The sequence below is a fragment of the Danio aesculapii genome, chromosome 10 (genome assembly GCF_903798145.1).
Source record: "Danio aesculapii chromosome 10, fDanAes4.1, whole genome shotgun sequence".
Classification (NCBI taxonomy): domain Eukaryota; kingdom Metazoa; phylum Chordata; class Actinopteri; order Cypriniformes; family Danionidae; genus Danio; species Danio aesculapii.
The window spans coordinates 40,361,934-40,386,471 of record NC_079444.1 but is presented as its reverse complement, the minus strand read 5'-3'; the positions used below and the strand labels follow the sequence as shown (position 1 = coordinate 40,386,471).

General features: G+C 36.7%; 2 protein-coding genes and 2 pseudogenes across 2 annotated transcripts; all 4 read left to right on the top strand.

Annotated features, from left to right (window-relative positions):
- Positions 1-19: 19 nt before the first annotated feature.
- On the top strand, positions 20-1,069 carry LOC130236508 (trace amine-associated receptor 13c-like). The gene has a single exon (XM_056467232.1). The coding sequence runs from the start codon at positions 20-22 to the stop codon at positions 1,067-1,069; it is 1,050 nt and encodes a 349-aa protein (XP_056323207.1).
- Positions 1,070-8,749: 7,680 nt separating this feature from the next.
- LOC130235944 (trace amine-associated receptor 13c-like) lies at positions 8,750-9,707 on the top strand (annotated as a pseudogene).
- Positions 9,708-12,479: 2,772 nt separating this feature from the next.
- Positions 12,480-13,529, top strand: LOC130236548 (trace amine-associated receptor 13c-like). The gene has a single exon (XM_056467272.1). It carries the CDS (start codon positions 12,480-12,482, stop codon positions 13,527-13,529), a length of 1,050 nt encoding a protein of 349 aa, XP_056323247.1.
- A 6,554-nt stretch (positions 13,530-20,083) lies between these two features.
- On the top strand, positions 20,084-21,135 carry LOC130236470 (trace amine-associated receptor 13c-like; annotated as a pseudogene).
- Positions 21,136-24,538: the final 3,403 nt, after the last annotated feature.

Genomic DNA, 24,538 nt, shown 5'->3' with positions numbered 1-24,538 from the left:
TGATCCAGACACTGTATAAATGAAAGGACAGAAAGGAGAGCAGAACAAACTCCTAACAGGAGGAGACTCACTCATGGCCTATGAGACAGAGGATCAGGAGACTCAATACTGCTTTCCTCACATCAACTCATCATGTGTCAAGGGACAACCCTCTAGTCATGGGTATATCATCTATGTGTTTGTGTCATTGCTGTCAGCATGGACTGTGTTTCTGAACCTGCTGGTGATCATCTCCATCTCTCACTTCAAGAAGCTTCACACTCCAACCAACATGATAATTCTCTCTCTGGCTGTAACTGATCTGTTTATTGGACTCATCATGCCTATAGAGGCCATCAGACTGATTGAGACGTGTTGGTACTTTGGAGACACTTTCTGTGGACTCTATTTAATATTTGTGTCATTACTTCTCTCAACATCTCTTGGTAATTTAGTTTTAATTGCTGTTGATCGTTATGTGGCTGTGTGTCACCCTTTACTGTACCAACAGAAAATAACCATCACTAAAACATTAATGAGCATCTGTCTGAGCTGGGTTTGGATCTCAGCTTACTGCACTGCCTCTATAATTCATAATGGATATTTTGACACTTCACAGAGAACAGATGTGTGTTATGGAGAGTGTTTATTCATGATGAGTTTTAGTTGGATAGTCACAGATCTGTTCATGTGTTTTATTTTTCCTTGTAGCCTGATCATAATGTTATATCTGAGGATTTTCTATGTAGTTCATCAGCAAGTGAAGGTTATAAACTCTCTGATGAAGGGTGGTAAATGTGTAACGGAGGGTTCAGTGAAGAGGAAATCTGAGAGTAAAGCTGCTCTGACTTTAGGAATCATTGTGTCAGTTTATATGCTTTGTTATATTCCTTACTTTATCTGTTCTCTAGCTGTAATCTCTTCTACAACTACAAATGTTTTAATATGGTTTGTGCATGCTAACTCAGGTCTGAATCCTCTGGTTTATGCTTTATTTTACAGCTGGTTTAAAAAGACAGCTAAATTCATTTTAACTCTGAAAATATTTCAGCCGGCATCCTCTCTGATCAATATTTTTACACAACATTAACTGTAATTACGTTTCAGTAGTTAGCACTGTCACCTCACAACAAGGATGCTGGCTCGAGCGCCTGGTGGACCAGGTGGCATTTTTGTGTGGTTTGTGAGGGTTTCCTTGGGAGTATATGCCTTGTCTGTCCACACAAATTGCACTTTCTGTTTACAAAAATGCCTGTGTACATGTGGACATTGCCGCAGATTTTATTTATATGGATGTGAATCTAATGGCACAAGACACACTGTAGCACAGGCTTGTGCAAAATTAGGAAGAATGTGAATAAATTTGGTCTCTGTGTGCACAGACAGAGTTGCAGTCACATCTGTGAACTGTTCCTGAGTCTGCATAAAAAGAGGGATGTTGTGCGTAGTTCATTTTTTTGTCAGATTTGTGTTTACTTAAGGATTTAATAAACTATTAAAGCTCAGAACAATGTTTTGAGTATTTTTTTTTTGTTTTGTGGCAAATAGTTGTGTAATAAGTGGGATCAAGTACATACAGGATGGTTGTTTTTCAGAATAAAACCCTCCAGTGTCGGGCTGCCAATAAGCCTGCCAGGACTTTTTTTCTGTGGTAACAATCTTTTTGATGTACTTTATTTCTGACTATTGGTCCAGCATATCTTTATTTGTAAATCTACAATTAATCCAAACCACACTAAAATGACTCACTCAGATGAGCTCCAGAGCCTCTCAAGTAAAGGATTTATAGCAACTAATTATAATGACCTTCATATTAAACACGTTTTCTTCCCGAATGAGAACCATGGCAGAATATCCTGTGATGTCCACTTCCAAGAACAAAAATCAACTCATTTTTTAGCTGAACTGCATTTTTTTAAACAGCAGCAGAAGACTTAAATCTAGATGACGGACACTGAATGTATTGCAAAGTGACATCAACTCATCATTGTCAAGGAGAGTGATTATAATATCATATATTTGTTTGTGTCATTGCTGTCAGCATGGACTGTGTTTCTGAACCTGCTGGTGATCATCTCCATCTCTCACTTCAAGAAGCTTCACACTCCAACTAACATGATTATTCTCTCTCTGGCTGTAACTGATCTGTTTATTGGACTCATCATGCCTGTGGAGGCCATCAGACTAACTGAGACATGTTGGTACTTTGGAGACACTTTCTGTGGACTCTATTTATTAATTTGTGACATTATTTCTTTCAGCATCTCTTAGTAATTTAGTTTTAATTGCTGTTGATCGTTATGTGGCTGTGTGTCATCCTTTACTGTACCAACAGAAAATAACCATGGCTAAAACGTTAGCAAGTATCTTTCTTAGCTGGGTTTATTCCATAGTCTTTAACACTACTCTTGTAATTTATAATGGACATTTTGACTCCTCACACTGAACAAATGTGTGTTATGGACAGTGTTTAGTAGGGATGTGCACAATTATTTGATTAATCGATTAATCGAACGCTTCAGTGACGATCGAGCATTAAAAATGATGATCGATTGGCTTAAATTAAATTACTTTTATTCTTTCTGATTAGTTATGCTGGCATTTGGGCAGTAGTTTGATATTTGATTGGTCATGGCTAGGCCCACACGAAATCTGCGCGCGCAGAATTCAGCTGATTTTTAGCCCATCATTAATTCTGTTTATTAACTTGAGTAAATGTAATATCTATATTTATTCAGATTTTAAATTAATTACAGTAATATTATTGACTAATATGAAAATGTTCATCTAATTTATGTACAATGCAGTTTGTACAGTAATATTTTCTGTCTTTTAGTAGATATATTAAATGAGAGACTTGCTTTGTTTTCCAAATAAAGTGAATCTAATTAGATTTGCATTTTAAACATTTAATACAAGTTAAAAAGATAATATTTTTAATTTCACATATTAAGGTTTTAGTTATGATACTCCCAAAATAATTCCACAGAAATCTGCAGATTTTTACCAAAATTCTCCGCTGAAATAGCAAAAAACGTCCGCAAATTCCATCTGGCCCTGGGCATGGCTGCAGGGAGTTGCGGTCTAAAGACGAGATCTGATCGCAGATCGAGAATATGGGGTCACACACCAGAAGTGCCACGTCGTGCCACGGCTAACGCAGCGTCATGTATTTCATAATTCTAAACGTAGGTTTCTATCAGGGTACACAGCAGTGTCCAGCCACGACTCAGGACACTGTTCAAAATTCTGCTGCGCCATCTGAATGGTTTCATTTTAAATACCATGCGAATGTACGCGTCTGGTTTGTGATACTTTCAGCTGTCATGTGCGCGCCGTGTCTCAACACTCTTTTCGGCTAAGACTACGGTATGAGTGATGTATCACCAGATGACACAAATCGAAAGCTACTTGGGAGCCATGCATCTCTCTAAACCTGGATCCTTTATTGTGGTGCAAAGTAAATAATGAGTCTCTATTTGCAAGGCTAAGAACCCTTGTCCAGTGGTACCTGGCTGATCCTGCAACTTCTGTGCCTGCTGAGTGCATTTTTTCCATCGCCGGTTTAATTGTAAATAAACTTGGCAATCGGCTTTCATCGGAGCATGTAGACCGACTGATCTTTTTGAATAAAAATATGTAGTCCTTATGTTAATTTTTATTAGCCATGCATGGTAAAATATATTTACAGTGTTTTTGTGTTAAGAGCAAGCAGCACAGTCAAATTAGGCCGGCTTAATTTTATTTAGCTCCACTGACTGATCATTTTGAAAGAAATGTTATTTTACCTAATGTTTAAGTTTTATAGCTGTGGTAAAAAAAAAAAAAAATTCAGGCTATTTTTATTTTAAGTTTACACAGCCAAATTATGCTAGCTTCTAATTTTAGTTTGGCTATGTGCTACTTAACAGTCTTTTGGTTTTAGTGAAACTTATTTTTGCGAACCTTTTACAAAAAAAAAATGCCTTTTTTGATCCACATCTGTTGTGATGTTGCTGAAGTAAAATATTGTTTGGTAAAATGTCAGTTAAATAAAATAGCTGAAATGCAGAGTATCATGTGTGTTTTTATAGTTGTTGTCTACAATATAGAAAAAGGTAGGTTATAGTTTTAAAAATGGATCCAAAATATTTATGGAAATAATAAGACACATATTGATTGAGATAATACTGTAAAATAACTTTGTTTTCTTTTTTCTGCGGGGCTTCAGTTCCTGTAGTTTTAAAGGACCCTGTAACAGGAGAACCACATCCACTATTTCAGGTTTGCGTGCAGTTCAAGCTCACATGCATTTTGTGTAGATAAACACAATTTTTGATATAACATTTCCATATTGTGTCTCTAGACTTTGTGATTAATTTTATTCACAATGCGTCATGTAGAAAACCTACATGTCTCACGTCAGGGCGGTTCAAGTTTAAATGGCACCCTGGGTGAACCACCTGCTTCTAGAAATGTACTTAGAAATAAATAAAATGATGATTATTATTATTATTATCATACAATTATTATTCTAAATGAATAACAGAAATCAATCCTAAATGTAACTGGAAAAAATTTAAAGACCCAACTGGAGTGATGTGCTAAGATATCTTAAAAAGTATTTTTCTTGAATATTAAAGACAATTCTATACAATACAAAAAATATATTTTATGTAATTATCTGTTGTCTTTATGATTACACATTGTAATGTCATTTATGTTTCATTCATACCATAAGCAAGAGGGCACCCTCACATCACATGGCAGCAACTCAATGCATTTAGGCATGTAGACATGTGAGACCCCCCTCATGATTGTGAAGCGCTTTGGGTGTATGGCCATACACAAGAAACGTGCTATATAAATACACATTACATTGCATGCGGAAGAAGTCATTGAGGCAAACTCAGCAAATTCATGGCAAAAACGTCACATATTCAGCACTGCTGGATTGACATCCATTTTGTTCCCACATTTGCTTTTATTTGTGTGCAGTGTACTTGCGCAAATTCTTTGTTACACATTTGGTCAACTATGCATAAAAGGCTTTTATGCCCCCCTGCTAATTTGGCGTGACCTTAACATGTGCCTTTTTATGTGGAGAGTTTATTTTATTTACATTTTTTAAAATGAAGTTGGGTTTTAAATGAACTGTTAAAAAATGCCTGTGTACATGTGGACATTGCCTCAGATTTTGTTCAGTTTGATGTGAATCCAATAGCATGGGACATATTGTAGCATAGGCTTGTGCAACATAATCATAATCAATTGGAGCAAGAATGTGAATAAATTTGGTCTCTGTGTGCACAGACAGAGTTGCAGTCACATCTGTGAACTGTTCCAGAGTCTGCATAAAAAGGGTGGTGTTGTGCGTAGTTCACACAATCTCTGCTACGAATCAAACGTGTACACAATGGCACCAAATCACAGAAGGGAGTCACTACTAAGCATGTATGAATTTGTCAGGCAGTGTATTCATGAATATAATCATTTAGTTTTCTGAAACAAATACCTGATGCATTGGATTAAAGGCCACCTATGATGAAAATCACCTTTCGTAAGCTGTTTGGACAGAACTGTGTGTAGGTATAGTGTGTTCACAGTCATATCAGGGTGATATCAAGATAATAAGTCTCCTTTTTTTTCTTGACATTAAAATAGGATCCAAATCCCTTCCATGTTGAGTTTCCCCCGGCCACTGATTTGATTGACAGCCGCATATTAACATGTCCCCCTAGTAACGCATAGACAGGGCTTGCAGAAAGCAACTGGGATTAAAAGATCTGTTCAACTCTCTGTGATCATCAATCATCATCAAATTTGATCAAGAATGAGTTTTAAAGCAGTGCATGTTTGTAATGAAATACCGTGATTTTACCACCTTTATTACCACAGCCGTGTTTCAGTACGATTATAAAAGAAGACGCTTCAATCCCGGTTTGTGGACGTTAAATCAGGTTTATTTTGTACATTAACAGATCTGCTTCCTTCATGCCTGTCACTCTGCTGTTAAGGCACACTATGAGGGAGAACTAGCATTACAGGCTCAGGACACAAAAACAGCTACAGACACATTCTGCAGACACAAAAGACTTATCTTAAATCTTGAAAAAGGGTAAAATAGGTGCCCTTTAAACGAATTTGGGTGTGAGTCGTTCCATCGAATTAAATGTGTAAGAGCCAGTTCATGTTAAGATATTAAAGATATACAAATATATCATACAAGTATTTATACCATATAATTAATTAAATTGCACAAATATATATTGCGTATTTATACTAATATTGATTGCATGTAGGCCGGCTATTCTATGATCAGTGTGAGCTAACAACATTTTCAAATTATTATTATTATTTTTTTTTGAGGGCCAGAACAAAAAAGTCAAATGCACCCATTTAAAAAAAAAAAAGGCTGATTTCTGTACTTACAGACACAGTTTTAAATGTTGAGCTGTGTTAAAGCACTATGAATTAATAGAAATTATTAAGGTTTAATTAATACTTTAATATGTAAAGATTTATTTTTAAAGTACAGTGCATTTATTGCTTGACTAATCGTTATTGACTGTCTAATATACTCAATTCTGATTGGTCAGCCGTGACATTTCAAGATATGTTGATCTGAACAACTGCTGAATTCAATTCATTTGTATTTCTACAGCACTTTTACAATGTAGATTGGGTCAAAGCAGCTTAACATAGAAGTTCTTATAAAATGAAACTGTCAGTCCTAAACTGGATAACTATAACAACCGCTAAACTGTTTGTCTGCTGTTTTTGTCTGTTTGATGGTGTGAATGAATTCTGTATTAATAATATGTAGGTTAGTATGTGCCCCATTCGACTGCTTTTGTTTGTGTCAGCTTTGCATTTTTGACTGTTTTGTGACGTAATGCACAGGTTAGTGAATGCTCAGGTTAGTGAATTCAGCTGTTATTATTTTTCGGCAGATTTGTGTTCTTTAATTAAAGAACTAATAAACTATGTCGGCTCAGTACAATGTTTTGAGTCAATATTGTGGCAAATAGATGTGTAATAAGTGGTATAAAGTACATCCATGATGGTTGTTTTCTCAGAATAAAGCCCTTCAGTCGTATACAACAGTGCTCTGCTTTGTGTCGGGGTGCCAATAAGCCTGTCAGGACTTTTTTTTCTGTGATAACAACCTTCTTGATGTACTTTATTCCTGACTATTTGGTTCCAGCATATCTAACTACAATTAGTGGACTTTAATCCAAACCACACTAAAGTGACTCACTCAGATGAGCTCCAGAGCCTCTCAAGTAAAGGATTTATAGCAATTAATTATGATGATCTTCATATTGAACATGTTTTTTTTTCCCCGAATAAGAACCATGGCAGAATATCCTGTGATGTCCACTTCCAAGAACAAAAAAAAAATAATAATTTTTGAGCTGAACTGCTGAAAACTCGAACCTAGACAAAAGACACTCAGGGCTCTATTTTGATGATCCATGCGCAAAGCCTAAAGCGCAGGGCGCATACGCATTAAGGGCGTGTCAGAATCCACTTTTGCTATTTTAAGGAGAAAGAAAAATTTTGCTTTGCACCATGGTGCATGGTCTTACAGGGTTGAGCTTATTCTCTTAATGAGTTATAGGTGGGTTTTCAGAACAAACCAATCAGTGTCTCATTTCCCATTCCCTTTAAGAGTCAGTTGCGTCACGCCATCACGCATTTGCTATTTACGTGGCGAACTTTGTAAGTGGAAAAACTGAGCGCTTCACTAGCAATAAAAACAGTTAAACAGAGCAACCAAAGCACGAGAATGAGAGATGAGCCTCCTTATTATTTACTTTTGCTTTCACTCTCGTGGATAGGGAAACATGTAGTATGCTCAGATATCCATTAGCCTATACATAATTAATTTCGTTTGTTAAGTACAAAGATTTGTTTCCAAACTATTTCTAAATTCAGTTCTAATTTCCAGCAAACGAATAAATGAACAATAATAATGAAGTGTGGTCAAAAAACTGAGTTATATCCAAATATACATGCTGTGCTCCATATGGTCTAAAACCTGACAGGTGGACAAGTTTAAGCTTGTTTTTAATAAAACAAATATAAATATGCATATAATAAATACTACTACTACTAATAATAATATTATACAAAAGCAAATTGTTATGAATAAACTGAAAAAGCCCCCTGAGATGAAAAAGGCATGAAAGTATGGTTTTTATATTTCTGTAGGCTAGAAAATAATATTTTTTATATTTTAATTCCTTTTTATTTGTAAAGATATTTGCGTATTGCTGTACATCCTGTGTGCATTAAGCAATATGTAAGCGAGGCGCACAACTAACGCGCTCTGCTCTGGACTATAGACCTGATTTGTTCTGGTCTATTAAACAGTCTGTTTAGGTTCCTCAAAATAGCAACGTGCCAGAAATGCGCCTCAACACGCCTCCTTTTTTAGACCAGAACGCCTATGGGTGCACATATGAGCGCAAATACATTTGCTATTTAAACAGCGTGGTGCAAAACATCAAAACGACTTTTGCGTCAAGCTGAAACTAGCAAACAACAATTGCGTTGCACCTTGCGCTGGGTGTATGATAGGGCCCTGAATGTATTGCAAAGTTAATGTTCAAGAAAAAAAAAAGGAAGAAAAAACTGTTTCTGATAGATTACGTCATAGTGGGTTGGTCAGTCTGATCCAGACACTGTATAAATGAAAGGACAGAAAGGAGAGCAGAACAAATTCCTAACAGGAGGAGACTCACTCATGGCCTATGAGACAGAGGATCAGGAGACTTAATACTGCTTTCCTAACATCAACTCATCATGTGTCAAGGGGAAACGTTCCATTGATGAATATAATATTATATTTTGTTTGTGTCACTGCTGTCAGCATGGACTGTGTTTCTGAACCTGCTGGTGATCATCTCCATCTCTCACTTCAAGAAGCTTCACACTCCAACTAACATGATTATTCTCTCTCTGGCTGTAACTGATCTGTTTATTGGACTCATCATGCCTATAGAGGCCATCAGACTTATTGAGATGTGTTGGTACTTTGGAGACACTTTCTGTGGACTCTATTCAATATTTATCTCATTACTTCTCTCATCATCTCTTTGTAATTTAGTTTTAATTGCTGTTGATCGTTATTTGGCTGTGTGTCACCCTTTAGAGTACCCTCAAATTATAACCATCTCTAAAACATTAATCAGTATCTGTCTGAGCTGGGTTTTCTTATTAGCTTATAACACTACCTTTGTAAGTAATAATGGATATTTTGACACTTCACACATAACAGATGTGTGTTATGGAGAGTGTAAAGTTATGATTAGTTTTAGTTGGATAGTCACTGATCTTTTCATAGGTTTTATTTTTCCCTGTGTGCTTATTATCACTTTATATTTGAGGATTTTCTATGTAGTTCATCAGCAAGTAAGGTTATAAACTCTCTGATGAAGGGTGGTAAATGTGTTAGGGAAGGTACAGTCAAGAGGAAATCTGAGAGTAAAGCTGCTCTGACTTTAGGAATCATTGTGTCCATTTATCTGCTTTGTTATATTCCTTACTACATCTGTTCTTTAACTGTAAACTCTTCCACAACTGTCAATTTTTTAATATGGGTTGTGCACACTAACTCAAGTTTAAATCCTCTGGTTTATGCTCTATTTTACCCCTGGTTTAAAAAGACAGCTAAACTTATATTAACTCTGAAAATCTTTCAGTTGGGGTCCTCTCTGATCAATATTTTTACACCACATTAAGAACAATTTTTTGCAAAGCTGTCACTAATAAATAAATAACAAATACATCCTGATCTTTGATTTCTATTTGTAATTTTCCCTAAAATGTATAAAGCTCATTTCAGAGTGTGTTTGATTGAAGTATCTTCTGTATTGCTTAACCCTCTACTGCACGCATTATGATAGATTATAAAAATATGATAGATTTTCTTAGAATGGCTTAACTTGAAGTGCTGTAAAAAAATTGGATATGTTTTTTTTTTAAGGTATTGTATGATATGTTGCCACATGGCAACAACGACCAACAGTGGATCCAACTTAGAAATTTCAAATCTAAAACTTTCCTTTTAATTAATAATTTTGTTATTAATAATAAGTTTGTTTGAAATGATTTAATTTGATTTAATGTGTTGCAGTATTATAAGCTTTAACACAGAACTTATAAATGACACCTTATGCACACTTTTCAACAACTCATATTCCAACAGCTTTCCTGTTTCCATTCTTTTTTTGCTGAATATTATTGAAAACAAATATACTACTGTATTATCATGTATATAACATACAGTAAATATAAATATTTTCTCCAGTTAATATTATAACAAATAAATAACAAGTCTAATATATCCAGATTCATCAGAATAATGTAGCTACTAGCTAACAATGTTTATATATTATACTAAATACTATACTACACCTGTCTTATCTGCCTCTGAGCTAACTTACCTGAACTTTGTCCATCACTGCTCTTATCAAATGTCCAGTATGCATCATTCTCATGGTCACTAAAACCCATCTCATCTTCAATTTCATCTGCAGGAAGAGCCAGTTCTGTCCTTTTCGTCTTTCACTTACCACAGAACATGGTGGCCCTCACCAATACACTGTTCCCTGTATTCATTTTTAATCAAAAGTATTGACATTAAAATTAGATTTTAACCATAATTCAAATGTCATTAACCTGTGACTAATTGGCATATATTACTAGCAGTCATGTTGTTATTGTTACAACTTAAAATATCGCAGCTGACCCATTTCACAGCTAATCCATTGCAATATTGCACATTATTGAACAGTGTTGCCATTTGGCAACACACACATTTGATCGACTTACAAAAAATATTTTTTTATGAAAACTTTGAGTTGTGAATATGACTTACTCCATGACTTACTGGAGGTGATGTTTCAGATTTTTTTTGTGGATCTGACATAATTTGATCCTTTGATTTTATTGACGTTTACATTTGCATTCAGCAACTACTCACAATAAACGCCAGTCTGTCAGAAATCACAACACAAGAAAAACAACGCACGTCATGTGACTTCACCAAAGCACATCATTGGCTAAACTAAGGTGTTCTCTTTCCAACATAAAAATTAGAACGTTGGTCTTAAAGAAACAGTGGCAGGCAAATTAACATAAATATCATGTTGCCAAATGGCAACACCATGCGGTAGAGGGTTAATATTTCTATACGCCACACAGTATTACCACACAAAACTGTGTTAGCTAGCACTATAATAACACTTTCTAATAATGTCACACTATGAATCATTCATTACGCATTAGCAAATAGTGCATTCATCATTTAAGCATCGACTCTACATTAATAGACATTAGTATACAGTTTATAAATGCAGCTATAAATGCTGTATTCTTGACATTGGGCTCAAATTTGAACAATCTAGGCACAGAGTCTAAAGCGCATGGTGCAAAAGCATTAGAGGTGTGTCCGAATCCACTTTTGCTATTTTAAGAATGGAAAAATACATTCTGCGCTGTGGCGCATGGTCTAACAGGGTTGTGCTTATTCTCTTAATGAGTTATGGGTGTGTTTTGAGCATAACATGCATTAAACCAATCAGAGTCTCCTCTCCCATTCTTTTTAAGAGTCAGCTGCATCACGCCATGGTGCATTTGCTATTTACATAGTGGACTTTGTAATTGGAAAAACTGAATGCTTCTAGTGAGAAAACAGTTAAACAAACAATCTATGTGAGGATAAAGATTGAGCCTCCTCCAATTGACCTCTTTTGAAAGATTTGTTTCAAAAACAGTTTCTAAATTTAGTTCTAATTTCCAACAAATGAATAAATGAACAATAATAACGAAGTGTGGTCAGAAAACTATTATATCCAGTTATATCCAAACACACTTCCTATTCTTATGCCTCATATAGTGCCTCATATGCCTCATATACGCATACATCTCCAAAACCTGCCAGGTGGACAAATCTAAACAAATTTCTTTTCATTAAAACAAATATAAATATACATATAATAAACAATGCTAATTATACTAATAATACTAATAATAACATCATACAAATGTAAATGGTCATGAATGAACTGAAAAAAGGCATGAGGAAGGTATGGAGTCAGTGGTTTTTATATTTATGTAGAAAATAATAATTTTTGAAACATTTTAATCCCTGAATTTTTTACATATTTTTGCCCTGATTTTTTTCATAGAGATATTTATGTATTGCTGTACAATTTACAGCAGCTGATTAAAACAATGATCACCACATCTGACTTCAGTTCAGTTTCAGACGTGCACCACTTTTATGTGGAAATACAAAACAATAACAAAACAGTGAAGAAAAAATTGCCCCAAAAATAATTTTTGAGCTGAACTGCATATTTGAAAAGTGGCAAGAAAACACTTATTTATGCAAAGGAAAATAATTGTATTATAAAGCCATAATGTTCAGGATAGAAAAACAAAATCCTATAAATGACATCAGAGTGGGCGGTAGATGGGTTGATCAGTCTGATCCAGACACTGTATAAATGAAAGGACAAAAAGGAGAGCAGAACAAACTCCTAACAGGAGGAGACTCACTCATGGCCTATGAGACAGAGGATCAGGAGACTCAATACTGCTTTCCTGACATCAACTCATCATGTGTCAAGGAGAGACGCTCAAGTTATGGATATATCATATATTTGTTTGTGTCACTGCTGTCAGCATGGACTGTGTTTCTGAACCTGCTGGTGATCATCTCCATCTCTCACTTCAAGAAGCTTCACACTCCAACTAACATGATTATTCTCTCTCTGGCTGTAACTGATCTATTTGTTGGACTCATCATGCCTGTAGAGGCCATCAGACTGACTGACAAATGTTGGTACTTTGGAGACACTTTCTGTGGACTCTATTTATTATTTGTGTCATTACTTCTCTCAACATCTCTTGGTAATTTAGTTTTAATTGCTGTTGATCGTTATGTGGCTGTGTGTCACCCTTTACTGTACCCACAGAAAATAACCATGACAAAAACGTTAATGAGCATCTGTCTGAACTGGGTTTGCTTCTCTGCTTACTGCACTGCCCTTGTAATTAATAATGGACATTTTGACACTTCACACAGAACAGATGTGTGTTATGGAGAGTGTTTAGTCATGATGAGTTTTAGTTGGATAGTCACTGATCTGTTCATGTCTTTTATTTTCCCTTGTATGCTGATCATAATGTTATATTTGAGGATTTTCTGTGCAGTTCATCAGCAAGTGAAGGTTATAAACTCTCTGATGAAGGGTGGTAAATGTGTAACTGAAGGTTCATTGAAGAGGAAATCTGAATTTAAAGCTGCTCTGACTTTAGGAGTCATTGTGTCAGTTTATATGCTTTGCTATATCCCATACTGTATCTGTTCTCTAACTGTAATCTCCTCCACAACTCTAAATGTTTTAATATGGACTTTGCATGCTAACTCAGGTCTGAATCCTCTGGTTTATGCTTTATTTTACCCCTGGTTTAAAAAGACTGTTAAACTCCTTTTGACTCTAAAAATATTTCAGCCGGCATCCTCTGTGATGAGTATTTTTACACAACATTAATTACAATTACTTGCAAAGCTCTCACTTGTGTTATTTTTATTAAATTGCATGAAGCTCATGTTAAAGAGTTTAAATAACTTCTGTGCTGCTGTAAATAAAAAGTAAAGATATGTGAGTGATAGCTAAAGTATCTAGTAAATCAATTATACTGTATAGGACACATTTGTTGGGTGTGCAAATTGGATATTATGGTGTTATGTGGCTCAGCTTTTGCCCCATTTTTTTTCATTTGTGGCTCAAGTTTTCTGTTCAATATTTCTATAATCCATACAGTGATATTCAGAATATCTGTTTTTAAAATCTGTGTTTTTACTGTGTGCTGGGATAATTGATGTACAAACATTACTTTCAAAACTACCTGCTTGATAATGAACTTAACACTTTCTCCTCATCCAAGAAAGTGAATGCTGAAATGCTCATTCATAACGGGCCCATCCAGACCTGTTTTTTTTTTTTTTTTTTTGCATTGTTGTAGCTTAGCTATATTTTTTTAGTAGTGAGACTTTAGCTTAGCTACTTATGGTACAAGCTTTTTCAGTTGGGGTTAAATGACTTTAGATTTTCTGAAGTCAACTTTTTTTATGTCATTAAATGCAAGTCAACGTCGGATAGTCGTTGGTGACTTCATCAATAAAACACAAGATGCAAATGTTTTGCAATATGCCACAATTTATTTGCTTTACTTGCTCCCCCATCTTTGGTCTTTATATCACTTTTAACGCTCATCATCCATTGTGAAACTCACCGTCCTGTAAGTTTGTACTTGATTATGTCCCCACTTTGGATAGTGTGTTGATGAAGCGTTCTGCCTCCGACATTTTTGAAGCTTAGTGTGGAGGGGAAAGTCAGTATATGCCTCATATTAAGCTGGAGTGCTTTTTTGGCTGGCAGGCAGGCACATCTTTCTTTTCTCTGCCAATTCTTTTGTCATGTCTGGAAAGACAGACAACCTACCATTCTTCGTCAAATCCACAATGTTTCTTCTGCAGCTTGCAGGACTTTATTCTGTGCTGACTGCCTCAACCTGATTCCCAAGCTTTAACTCAGAATTTTCTTCACGCATCTCTCCAGAGTCCCATACTTTTCTTTTAGCCCAACAAGTGGCACATCATTCCTTTTACCTTGATTTTTAAGCACTTGGACATGCTCTTATAACGTTTTTATCGTTTTCTTTATGTTCTCTTTGCATGTCTTTAGCCCTTCAGTCACATCATCCAGTTGATAAATTCATCCCTCCACCTTTTCCATTCTGTTTTTCCTTCTGTAGGCCATTCACCGAGTCCTTTAATTCCATCAATGTCTCTTTAATGGCGACCATATCTACAGCCACCACTTTAGGAGTATTGTTAATTTTAGTTAAAAAAAACAAATAATTTATTTACATCTGCTGTAGGGTATTTTTAACATGGAGTGATCTAACGAGCGGACACCTGTTTAATCATTCAAAGTTCATGTTAAATGTTGATGTTGACATAAGATAAATAACAATCATTTCAATGATCAGAGGGCAGTTTCCTTCGGTGAACCAACCTTTGTGTGTAAGGCTGTCATGTTGTTCAGGTCAAAAATCATGTAATTGTGCGATTAGTCAACATCAATCAAAAAGCGTCATGGCAGATCATTAAAGAGCACCTATTTTACCCCTTTTTCAAGATTTAATAATAATAATAATATATTTTATTTATAACACGCTTTTCTAAAACCCAAAGCGCTTACAAGAAAGTAAAAACAACAAAGCACATTAAACAATAAAAAAACAAAAAAACAAAAAACAAAGAAAGAATAAAAGATATCACAAATTTAAAAAAGTCCTAAAAAGATGAGTTTTAAGTAGCTTTTTAAAAGCGTCCAATAAACCGGCATTCCTAATGTCAGTGGGAAGAGCATTCCGCAGTTTGGGAGCACGGAAAGAGAATGCCCTACCTCCCATGGTGCTGAGATTGCAGTGAAGCTGAAACAGCGTAGGACTTGAGGCAGAGCGTAGACAGCGAGAGGTATAGGAAATGGATATCAGGTCACAAATGTAACCTGGAGCAGAACCATGAACCGCTTTATATTTTTAAGAAGTCTTTTGTGTCTCCAGAATGTGTCTGTAAAGTTTCAGCACAAAATACCCATCAGATTATTTATGATACCTTTCAGAAAATTGGATTTTCTGCTCTGAACACTATATGTAGCTGTTTTTGTTGCCTGTGTCTTTAATGCTAGTTCTCCCCACCCACCGTTCCCACGTGCCTGTCAAAGTGTGCCTCAATCTTCGCCTCAGCTGCATCAGATAAACAACACAGTGACAGACATGAATCAGAATCAGAAAGAGCTTTATTGCCAGGTATGTTCACACATAGGAGGAATTTGTTTCCGTGACAGAGCGTCTATAGTGCAACAGAATTACAGAGACAGGACAAAAAACAGATAATAAATATATATAAAAAAAAAATAAAGTAGTGAATGCAAAATATGCAAATTGGCAAGTGTATGTACATGTTTATTACTATATACAACGTTATATGTGCAGCTGTTATGTGCAAATTGGCATGTGTGTTGTGTAAAAAAGTGTATAGCAAGTAGTGATGTTGGTTCCGCAATTATTATCATCAAGTGTTCATGAGCTGGATTGCCTGAGGGAAGAAACTGTTTCTGTGTCGGGCTGTTCTGGTGCGCAGTGCTCTGTAGCGTCGACCAGAAGGTAACAGTTCGAAGAGGCAGTGTGCTGGGTGTGAGGGGTCCAGGGTGATTTTGGCAGCCCTTTTGCTCGCTCTGGATAAGTACAGTTCTTGAGGAGTAGGAAGGGTTGTACCAGTGATTCGCTCAGCAGTCCGAACTATTCGACATAATCTTTGGAGATCGTATTTGGTAGCTGAGCTAAACCAGACAGTTTTTGATGTGCAGATGACTGATTCAATGATGGACGTGTAGAACTCTTTCAGCAGCTCATTTGGGAGGTTGAACTTCCTCAGCTGACGAAGAAAGTACAGCCTCTGTTGAGCTTTTTTGACAATGGAGTCAATGTGAGTGTCCCACTTCAGGTCCTGAGAGATGGTGGTGCCCAGGAACCTTAATGACACCACTGCTGCCACAATGCTGTCCATAATGCTTAGTGGGGGGAGAGCAGAGGGGTTCTCCTGAAGTCCACTGTCATCTCCACTTTTTTGAGCGTGTTGAGCTCCAGGTTGTTGTGACTGCACCAGACAGCCAACTCCTTAACCTCCTGTCTGTAAGCAGACTCATCACCGTCCTGAATGAGGCCGATGAGTGTGGTATCGTCTGAAAACTTCAAGAGTTTGACAGAGGAGTCTTTTGAAGTGCAGTCATTCGTGTACAGGGAGAAAAGCAGTGGGAAGAGGACACACCCCTGGGGAGTGCCAGTGCTGATTGTGCTAATACTAGATGGGAATTTTCCCAGCTTCACCAGCTGCTGCCTGTCCGTTAGGAAGCTGTTCATCCACTGACAGACAGAGGTGGGTACAGAGAGCTGAGTTAATTTGGTCAGGAGAAGTTTTGGGATGATAGTGTTAAATGCTGAGCTGAAGTCAACAAACAAGATCCTCACATAGGTCCCTGGTCTGTCTAGGTGTTGCAGAACATAATGCAGTCCCATATTGACTGCATCTACCACAGACCTGTTTGCTCTGTATGCAAACTAAAGAGAGTCCAGTGAGGGCTCAGTGATGTCCTTCAGGTGGGCCCGCACCAGTTTTTCAAAAGACTTCATGACCACAGATGTTAGTGCCACCGGTCTGTAGTCATTTAGTCCTGTAAGTTTTTGTTTCTTTGGGATGGGGATGATGGTGGAGCGTTTGAGGCAGGAGGGCACTTCACACAGCTTCAGTGATCTGTTGAAGATCAGGGTGAAGATGGGGGCCAGTTGGTCAGCACAGGATTTTAAACAGGCTGGTGTTATAAAATCTGGACCTGATGCTTTGTTTCTCTTCTGTTTCCAGAAGAACTGGCCCACATCAACTTCACTGAACTGAAGTGCAGGTATGGGGGATGCAGGGCGTGGTGGAGGTGTTAATGGTGGCGTGAAGAGCAGTTCAGAGTGGGTGTGGGGGGTTTTCTCAAACCGGCAGTAAAACTCATTCAGGTCATTTGCAAGTCGTTCATTGTCTACAGTGCAGGGGGATGGTGTCTTGTAGTCTTGGTGTCTTGTAGCTTGTGATGTTTTTCAAACTTTTCCACATGGATGCTGAGTTGCTGGAAGAGAACCGACTTCTTAGTTTCTCAGAATAGTTCCTTTTTGCGACTCTGATCTCTTTTTCCAGTGTGTATTTTGCCTGCTTATACAAGGCCCTCTCCTCATTCCTGTAAGCCAGTGGTTCTTAAACTGGGGGTCGCAGAATAATTTCAAGGGGTCACGAGAGTGATTTAAAAATTGTGTAATTTTCAGTGATTTTAATATATATTTTTCAGTATTACAAGTGAAAGCTAATATTTTCAGATTTTTAAAAGATTTTACTGATTAATTCATAAAGTATTTAGGACACATTCAGGCAGAGTGCATCTTTGCACTTAAAACGCAGCCTTTAGGAACAGTTTAAAACTGTTGTCATGTCAACTTGCTGCAGCAAACAAAGCCGGCAATGCTTGTCCCGCCTTTGCGCTCTTCTTATTGGCCCACTGCGCTAGACTGAATCATTCAGTCAACGCCTTCTGCCTTCAGATGACAGGAACTACAAACGCGAAAATGTAACGCGCTGAAGATGAGAGAATGAAAACAACACTGACAGATTTAGTTTTAGAAACCAGCTAAAGCTACAAATAATGGCACATCTGATTACTGATCACGTGGTGAATGTTAATCCACCATCTACATTTTTCGAAGAGTGGATAAGACTTCCATTGGCTTCAAGTCTGCTATGAAAATAACTAAAGCATTCACTGTAAAGTCTGTGGGACGGAATTTTCAGGTAACTGTTTGCCACATCTACACATTTTAAGCACGAGAGGTTCTGTTTAATCCTTTATTTAATGGCCAGACGCTGTCAGCCATGCAAGTGGCAGCTATATGTAAAATTTAACACCACATACACCATCGCAAAAGGGCTTGCACTGACCAAGATTAAACTAATCTTGCAGCTCATGAATAGACCGGTATTGCTATTAAAATGATGGATACAAATAATAAGGTATGTCAAAAGCATCTGTGCAAAATCAGATACCATCTGTGAGAACACAGTGCAGTTAACGTATTGTTAACAGATAAATTCATGTCAAACAGTGTGTGCAGGGCCGGTGAGCGGTTCTTCCGTGTCTTTTGGTCACTCAATTATGCTTTAAAAATGTGTTTCTTGTGATAACGGGATTTCATTGAGACATATTTTCCTCACGCATGCATATATATATATATATATTTTTTTTTTTTTTTGCTTGTTAGTTTTGATTAGTGTTGATTTCAAATGCAATAAATCTGTTTATAAAACTTAAAATAAGTTATTTTTATTGTTTGTATATGGTTTGGTAGTGGGGGGTCGCGAGGTCTTGACGATCTTACATTGGGGGTCGCTGGCTTAAAAGTTTGAGAACCACTGCTGTAAGCAACCTCCTTGGCCTGACGTAGCTGTCTGAGTTTTACAGTGAACCATGGTTTGTCATTGATCTCTGCTTAGGTCTCTCTCTTAGGTCTTTGGGTCTTAGGTCTCCCATCTCTGGGTTCTGTTCCTTTAGGTCCTTGGCTAGATTCTTTTTGTCTAAGGTTAGATTGAGTTAGTAGAGTAGAGTTAAACATTGATTGCAGAAGTATTAAAACCATAATATTAATACAGGAGCAAGGGAAATGTTGCAAAACACCTGATTACACATAAAGAGAGAATAAAAGTTTACATTAAAACATCAGTCTTAAGCAAGGAGCTTATATAAGTTTTGACCATGTCTCTGTCCAGTGCTGTGAGCACATTCCTTTGTGTTGTAAGTACGTTGGAATCAGATTACAACTGACCATTCAGTCTTTTCCTGGGTAGAAGTTGGAGCTGTGTTGGCTGACGCATTTGTTGAATTAAAGCAAAATAATTATGTGTCTGATCGGCCATATTCGTTACAGTATGATACCTGCAGCTTTTGATTAATCACATCTGCTATTTCAATTTAATTTATTACCCAGCCTTGGAATTTACCACACTATACAATACACCAATTCCTGCTGGTATCAAAACTCAAACCTCTGATCTTTGGGCCACAAATCCATCTCCCTGACCTTTAGGCCACAACTGCCACCTAAAAGAAGTTGACCAACATCAATTTAGCACCAGAGCCACACAAATAAAAGCTTTTCAGCAGCTAATTGAAGCAGTGACCTCCACACCAGAGGTCAATTCAGTTCCACCTGTGCCCAGCTTTCATGTGGAAATACAAAATAACAATACAAAATCTAAACTCATTTTTGAGCTCGACTTTACTTTTGACCAGCAGTAGAAAACGCTAACCTGAACTCAAGAAACATTCTGAATTTAACAGTTAATGTTCAACAAACAGACTGGAGGACAAAAAAAAAACATTTTTAAGATTACATCAGAGTGGGCGGTAGATGGGTTGGTCAGTCTTATCTAAACACTGTATAAATGAAAGAACAGAAAGGAGAGCAGAACAAACTCCTAACAGGAGGAGACTCACTCATGGCTTATGAGACAGAGGATCAGGAGACTCAATACTGCTTTCCTGACATCAACTCATCATGTGTCAAGGAGAGACGCTCAAGTTATGGATATATCATATATTTGTTTGTGTCATTGCTGTCAGCATGGACTGTGTTTCTGAACCTGCTGGTGATCATCTCCATCTCTCACTTCAAGAAGCTTCACACTCCAACCAACATGATTATTCTCTCTCTGGCTGTAACTGATCTGTTTGTTGGACTTGTCATGCCTATAGAGGCCATCAGACTGATTGAGAAGTGTTGGTACTTTGGAGACACTTTCTGTGGACTCTATTTATTATTCGTGTCATTACTTCTTGCATTGTCTCTTGGTAATTTAGTTTTAATTGCTGTTGATCGTTATGTGGCTGTGTGTCACCCTTTACTGTACCCACAGAAAATAACCATGACAAAAACGTTAATGAGCATCTGTCTGAACTGGGTTTGCTTCTCAGCTTACTGCACTGCCCTTGTAATTAATAATGGACATTTTGACAGTTCACAGAGAACAGATGTGTGTTATGGAGAGTGTTTATTCATGATGAGTTTTAGTTGGTTAGTCATTGATCTGTTCATGTCTTTTATTTTCCCATGTATGCTGATCATAATGTTATATTTGAGGATTTTCTATGTAGTTCATCAGCAAGTGAAGGTTATAAACTCTCTGTGATGAAGGGTGGTAAATGTGTAACGGAGGGTTCAGTTAAGAGAAAATCTGAATTTAAAGCTGCTCTGACTTTAGGAATCATTGTGTCAGTTTATCTGCTTTGCTATATCCCATACTGTATCTGTTCTCTAACTGTAATCTCCTCCACAGCTATAAATGTTTTAATATGGACTTTGCATGCTAACTCAGGTCTGAATCCTCTGGTTTATGCTTTATTTTACCCCTGGTTTAAAAAGACTGTTAAACTCCTTTTGACTCTAAAAATATTTCAGCCGGCATCCTCTGTGATGAATATTTTTACACAACATTAATTACAATTACTTGCAAAGCTCTCACTTGTGTTATTTTTATTAAATTGCATGAAGCTCATGTTAAAGAGTTTAAATAACTTCTGTGCTGCTGTAAATAAAAAGTAAAGATATGTGAGTGATAGCTAAAGTATCCAGTCAATCAATTATACTGTGTAGCACATGTTTATTTTGTGTGTATAGATTGTGTATTGAAGGTTATGTGGCTTTTATGCTTGATAATTCTATAGGCCATATACAGTGATATTCAAAACTTCTGTTTCTGCCAGAAAAAAAAAAGTTTATTTGCTGGAATTGTTGATATACAAACACTGCTTTCAAAACGACCAGCTCATTGATAATGAACTTAACACTTAATCTTCACCCAAAAAAAGTGAATGTTGAAATGCTAATTAATAAGTGTAAACATGCCCATTGCCTAACTGAAAAAAGTCTTGTTGTTGATCCCAGTTGTCAAAGCAACAGATAACTTCTAGTTGATCATTTGGAAAAGTGGCAGAAGATCGATTTTTCTGATGAATCTGTTGAACTGCATCCCAGTCATCACAAATACTGCAGAAGACCTAATGGAACCCGCATGGGCCCAAGATTCTCATAGAAATCAGTCAAGTTTGGTGAATAAAAAAATCATGGTTTGGGGTTGCATTCAGTATGGTTGCATGCGAGAGATCTGCAGAGTGGATAGCAACATCAACAGCCTGAGGTATCAAGACATTTGTGCTGCTTATTACATTACAACCACAGGAGAGGGCAGGATAGCTCTGTTTTGTCATACTTTAGCCTCCGCATCAAAGTTCCTGAAAGCAAAGAAGGTCAAGGTGCTCCAGGTAGGGCCGGCCCTGTACATTTGGGGGCCCTAAGCAGAATGATTTTGGGGCCCAACCTTGCTGTAAATAGTGTTCTGTAGTATTGCCATTACAAACAGGCCCACAATGATTTTACTGCTTATTAAATACAATCAATAAAACAGAAAAGTAAAGCCTGATTTCTTCTACTTAATAACTCTCTGAATGACTTGGACATTTTAAAACGGCACTGTTTTTGTCAACTAACAGCTTCAAAAAAAGAATTAAACTATTTTAATAAAAAAGGGACCAGTGATTTCTACTTTGTATCCTTCTGAAGTGTTTAAAACATATTTTATTAATTTGGCAAACAGATTGAAGATTCTATAAAAGATTCAGAGGGTTTTTTTTTTTTTTTTTTTTTTTTAATTCCAAAAGTAAAAACCCTGCAATGAAAGACATTAAGCAATATTTAGCCAAAAGTGAAAATGCACTACTTGGTAATAAAATATACATTATGAACTCATTAAAAACTCAAACAACATCAACAAAACAAATAACATTAATGCAAATATTGAGTCATAAATAATAAAACCAATAAGCAAATAATATAAAGTAAATATGAAAAATATTTATATTAAAAAAAACATAGAAAAAGAGAAGCAACAAACACTGGGTTCATGTTAATACCCAAACACAACTTTATTATTTCCTTGAGTCTCCTTCCCTGTTCCTTACATTTGAGATGCAGGGTCCAGAGCTTATATTAAACTATGATTAATTAAATTAGAACATAACTTTTATATGTCTCAGGAAAAAATTTTACCTGTGTGCAAAATATGTCAGTGAAAGACGCTTCAATATTTCATTTTAGTAAAATCCGTTTCAGACTAAATAACGGGTCTGTAAAACTAGGTAAAAAATAAATTATTTCATATAAGTATACGACGTTTACTAATCAGTAATTGCCTTTTTTTCAATAAATGTGCTACTGGATTATGTCTTTAACATCATCATTAGCACTTAAAAGCGATGCTAAAAATGATTTTGTATTTGTGTCTTCTCGTCGTCATTTTTCCTACGTCCGAAGAAGAATGTTAGTTTTGTTTAATTTTACGCGGTCCAATTTCCAAAATAAATCAGGTATATAACGGGGCAGGCAATGAAGCAAAGGCCATGGCAGTGTCTGTGCACAGGATCGTGTTCTTGTGGCGACCAGTCAGTCTTGCGGGTTGTTACCTTGGAAGAACAAACTCGAACCGTGAGAACACAGAACGCATCTGAGAAATGAGATGCTGCGAGCTTCCTGTTGATCACATGACTTTAACACGAAAACAAATTCAACTTTAATAAAGTTATGATTTTTTTTTGTGAAAATTTCGAAATATTTAAGCACTAAAGCACTGTCAATGAAGATCATTTGTAAAATGCAAATAAAAATGATTTCAGCAAGGAAGCGGCTCGCACCACTAGAGGGTTGTGAGGGCCCCCTAGTGGCAGCGGGGCCCTAAGCAGCCGCTTAGTTCGCTTATAGGGAGGGCCGGCTATGGCTCCAGGATTGGCCAGCCCAGTCACCAGAATGAACATTATTGAGCATGTCCTGGGTAAGATGGAGGAGGAGGCATTGAAGATTAATCCAAAGAATCCTGATGAACTTGGGAAGTCCTGCAAGAACGCTTTCTTTGTCTTTCCAGATTTATTAATAAGTGATTTGAGTCATTGCAGAGATGTATGGATGCAGTCCTCCAAGCTCATGATGGAGTCATACAAAATATTCATTCTTTTTCCACTGCACCATGACTTTATATTTGTTACTGTCTGTTAAGTGACAAGACTTTTGCCTAAGCAAAGTCAGACCTTACTGTCCTATTTAAATCATTAAAAGTCAGGGTATGATCATATTTTATTTTGGTAAAATAAGCATAATCTACAAGCCTTTGCCTTTCACATAAGCCATTTCTGATGCCAAATGATCAACTTGAAGTCTTGTTATTTTGTTATCATTTTTTGTTGTTCATAAAACTTGGATAGGTGACCAGATTTTTGTCAGGTAGTGTATATACACATGCTGTTTGACAGCTCATTACACGTTACAAAAAATGCAACCTTTTCAATGACAAATTTTAGTGCAAAACAAAGGGGAGTTGGTTTTGGGTATGTGGAATAGGCGCGTGGGGGGGAGGGAATTGTCGTGGGCCATTGATAATGTCTCTGGGGCCCCCATAACTGTATCGGCCCGTAGAATCTTCCTAACCAGTTGTCTAACCGAGAGGAGATTAAAGCATGTGTTACTATTTATAAATCTTTTTTAGAAAGAAACAGTTTAACTTTTGCCACCAATCTAAGCTGGAAAAAACTGCTCTTCACAACTGCATTTACATGTTTGTCAAACTGCAAGAATGGATCAAAGATAACTTCGAGATTCTTGGCGTGATTGTGCAGATTTTCATTAAGGACTCCTAGCTGAGTTTTAATAGAATCGTTGGTAGCAGCTGGACCTAATAATAACACTTCTGTTTTATTTTCATTTAGTTGCAGAGAGTTATTAGTCATCCAGGTCTTGATGTCGGTTAGGCAAAAGAAAAGATTTTCTAAAGATAAATCTTTTCCTAGTTTGATGG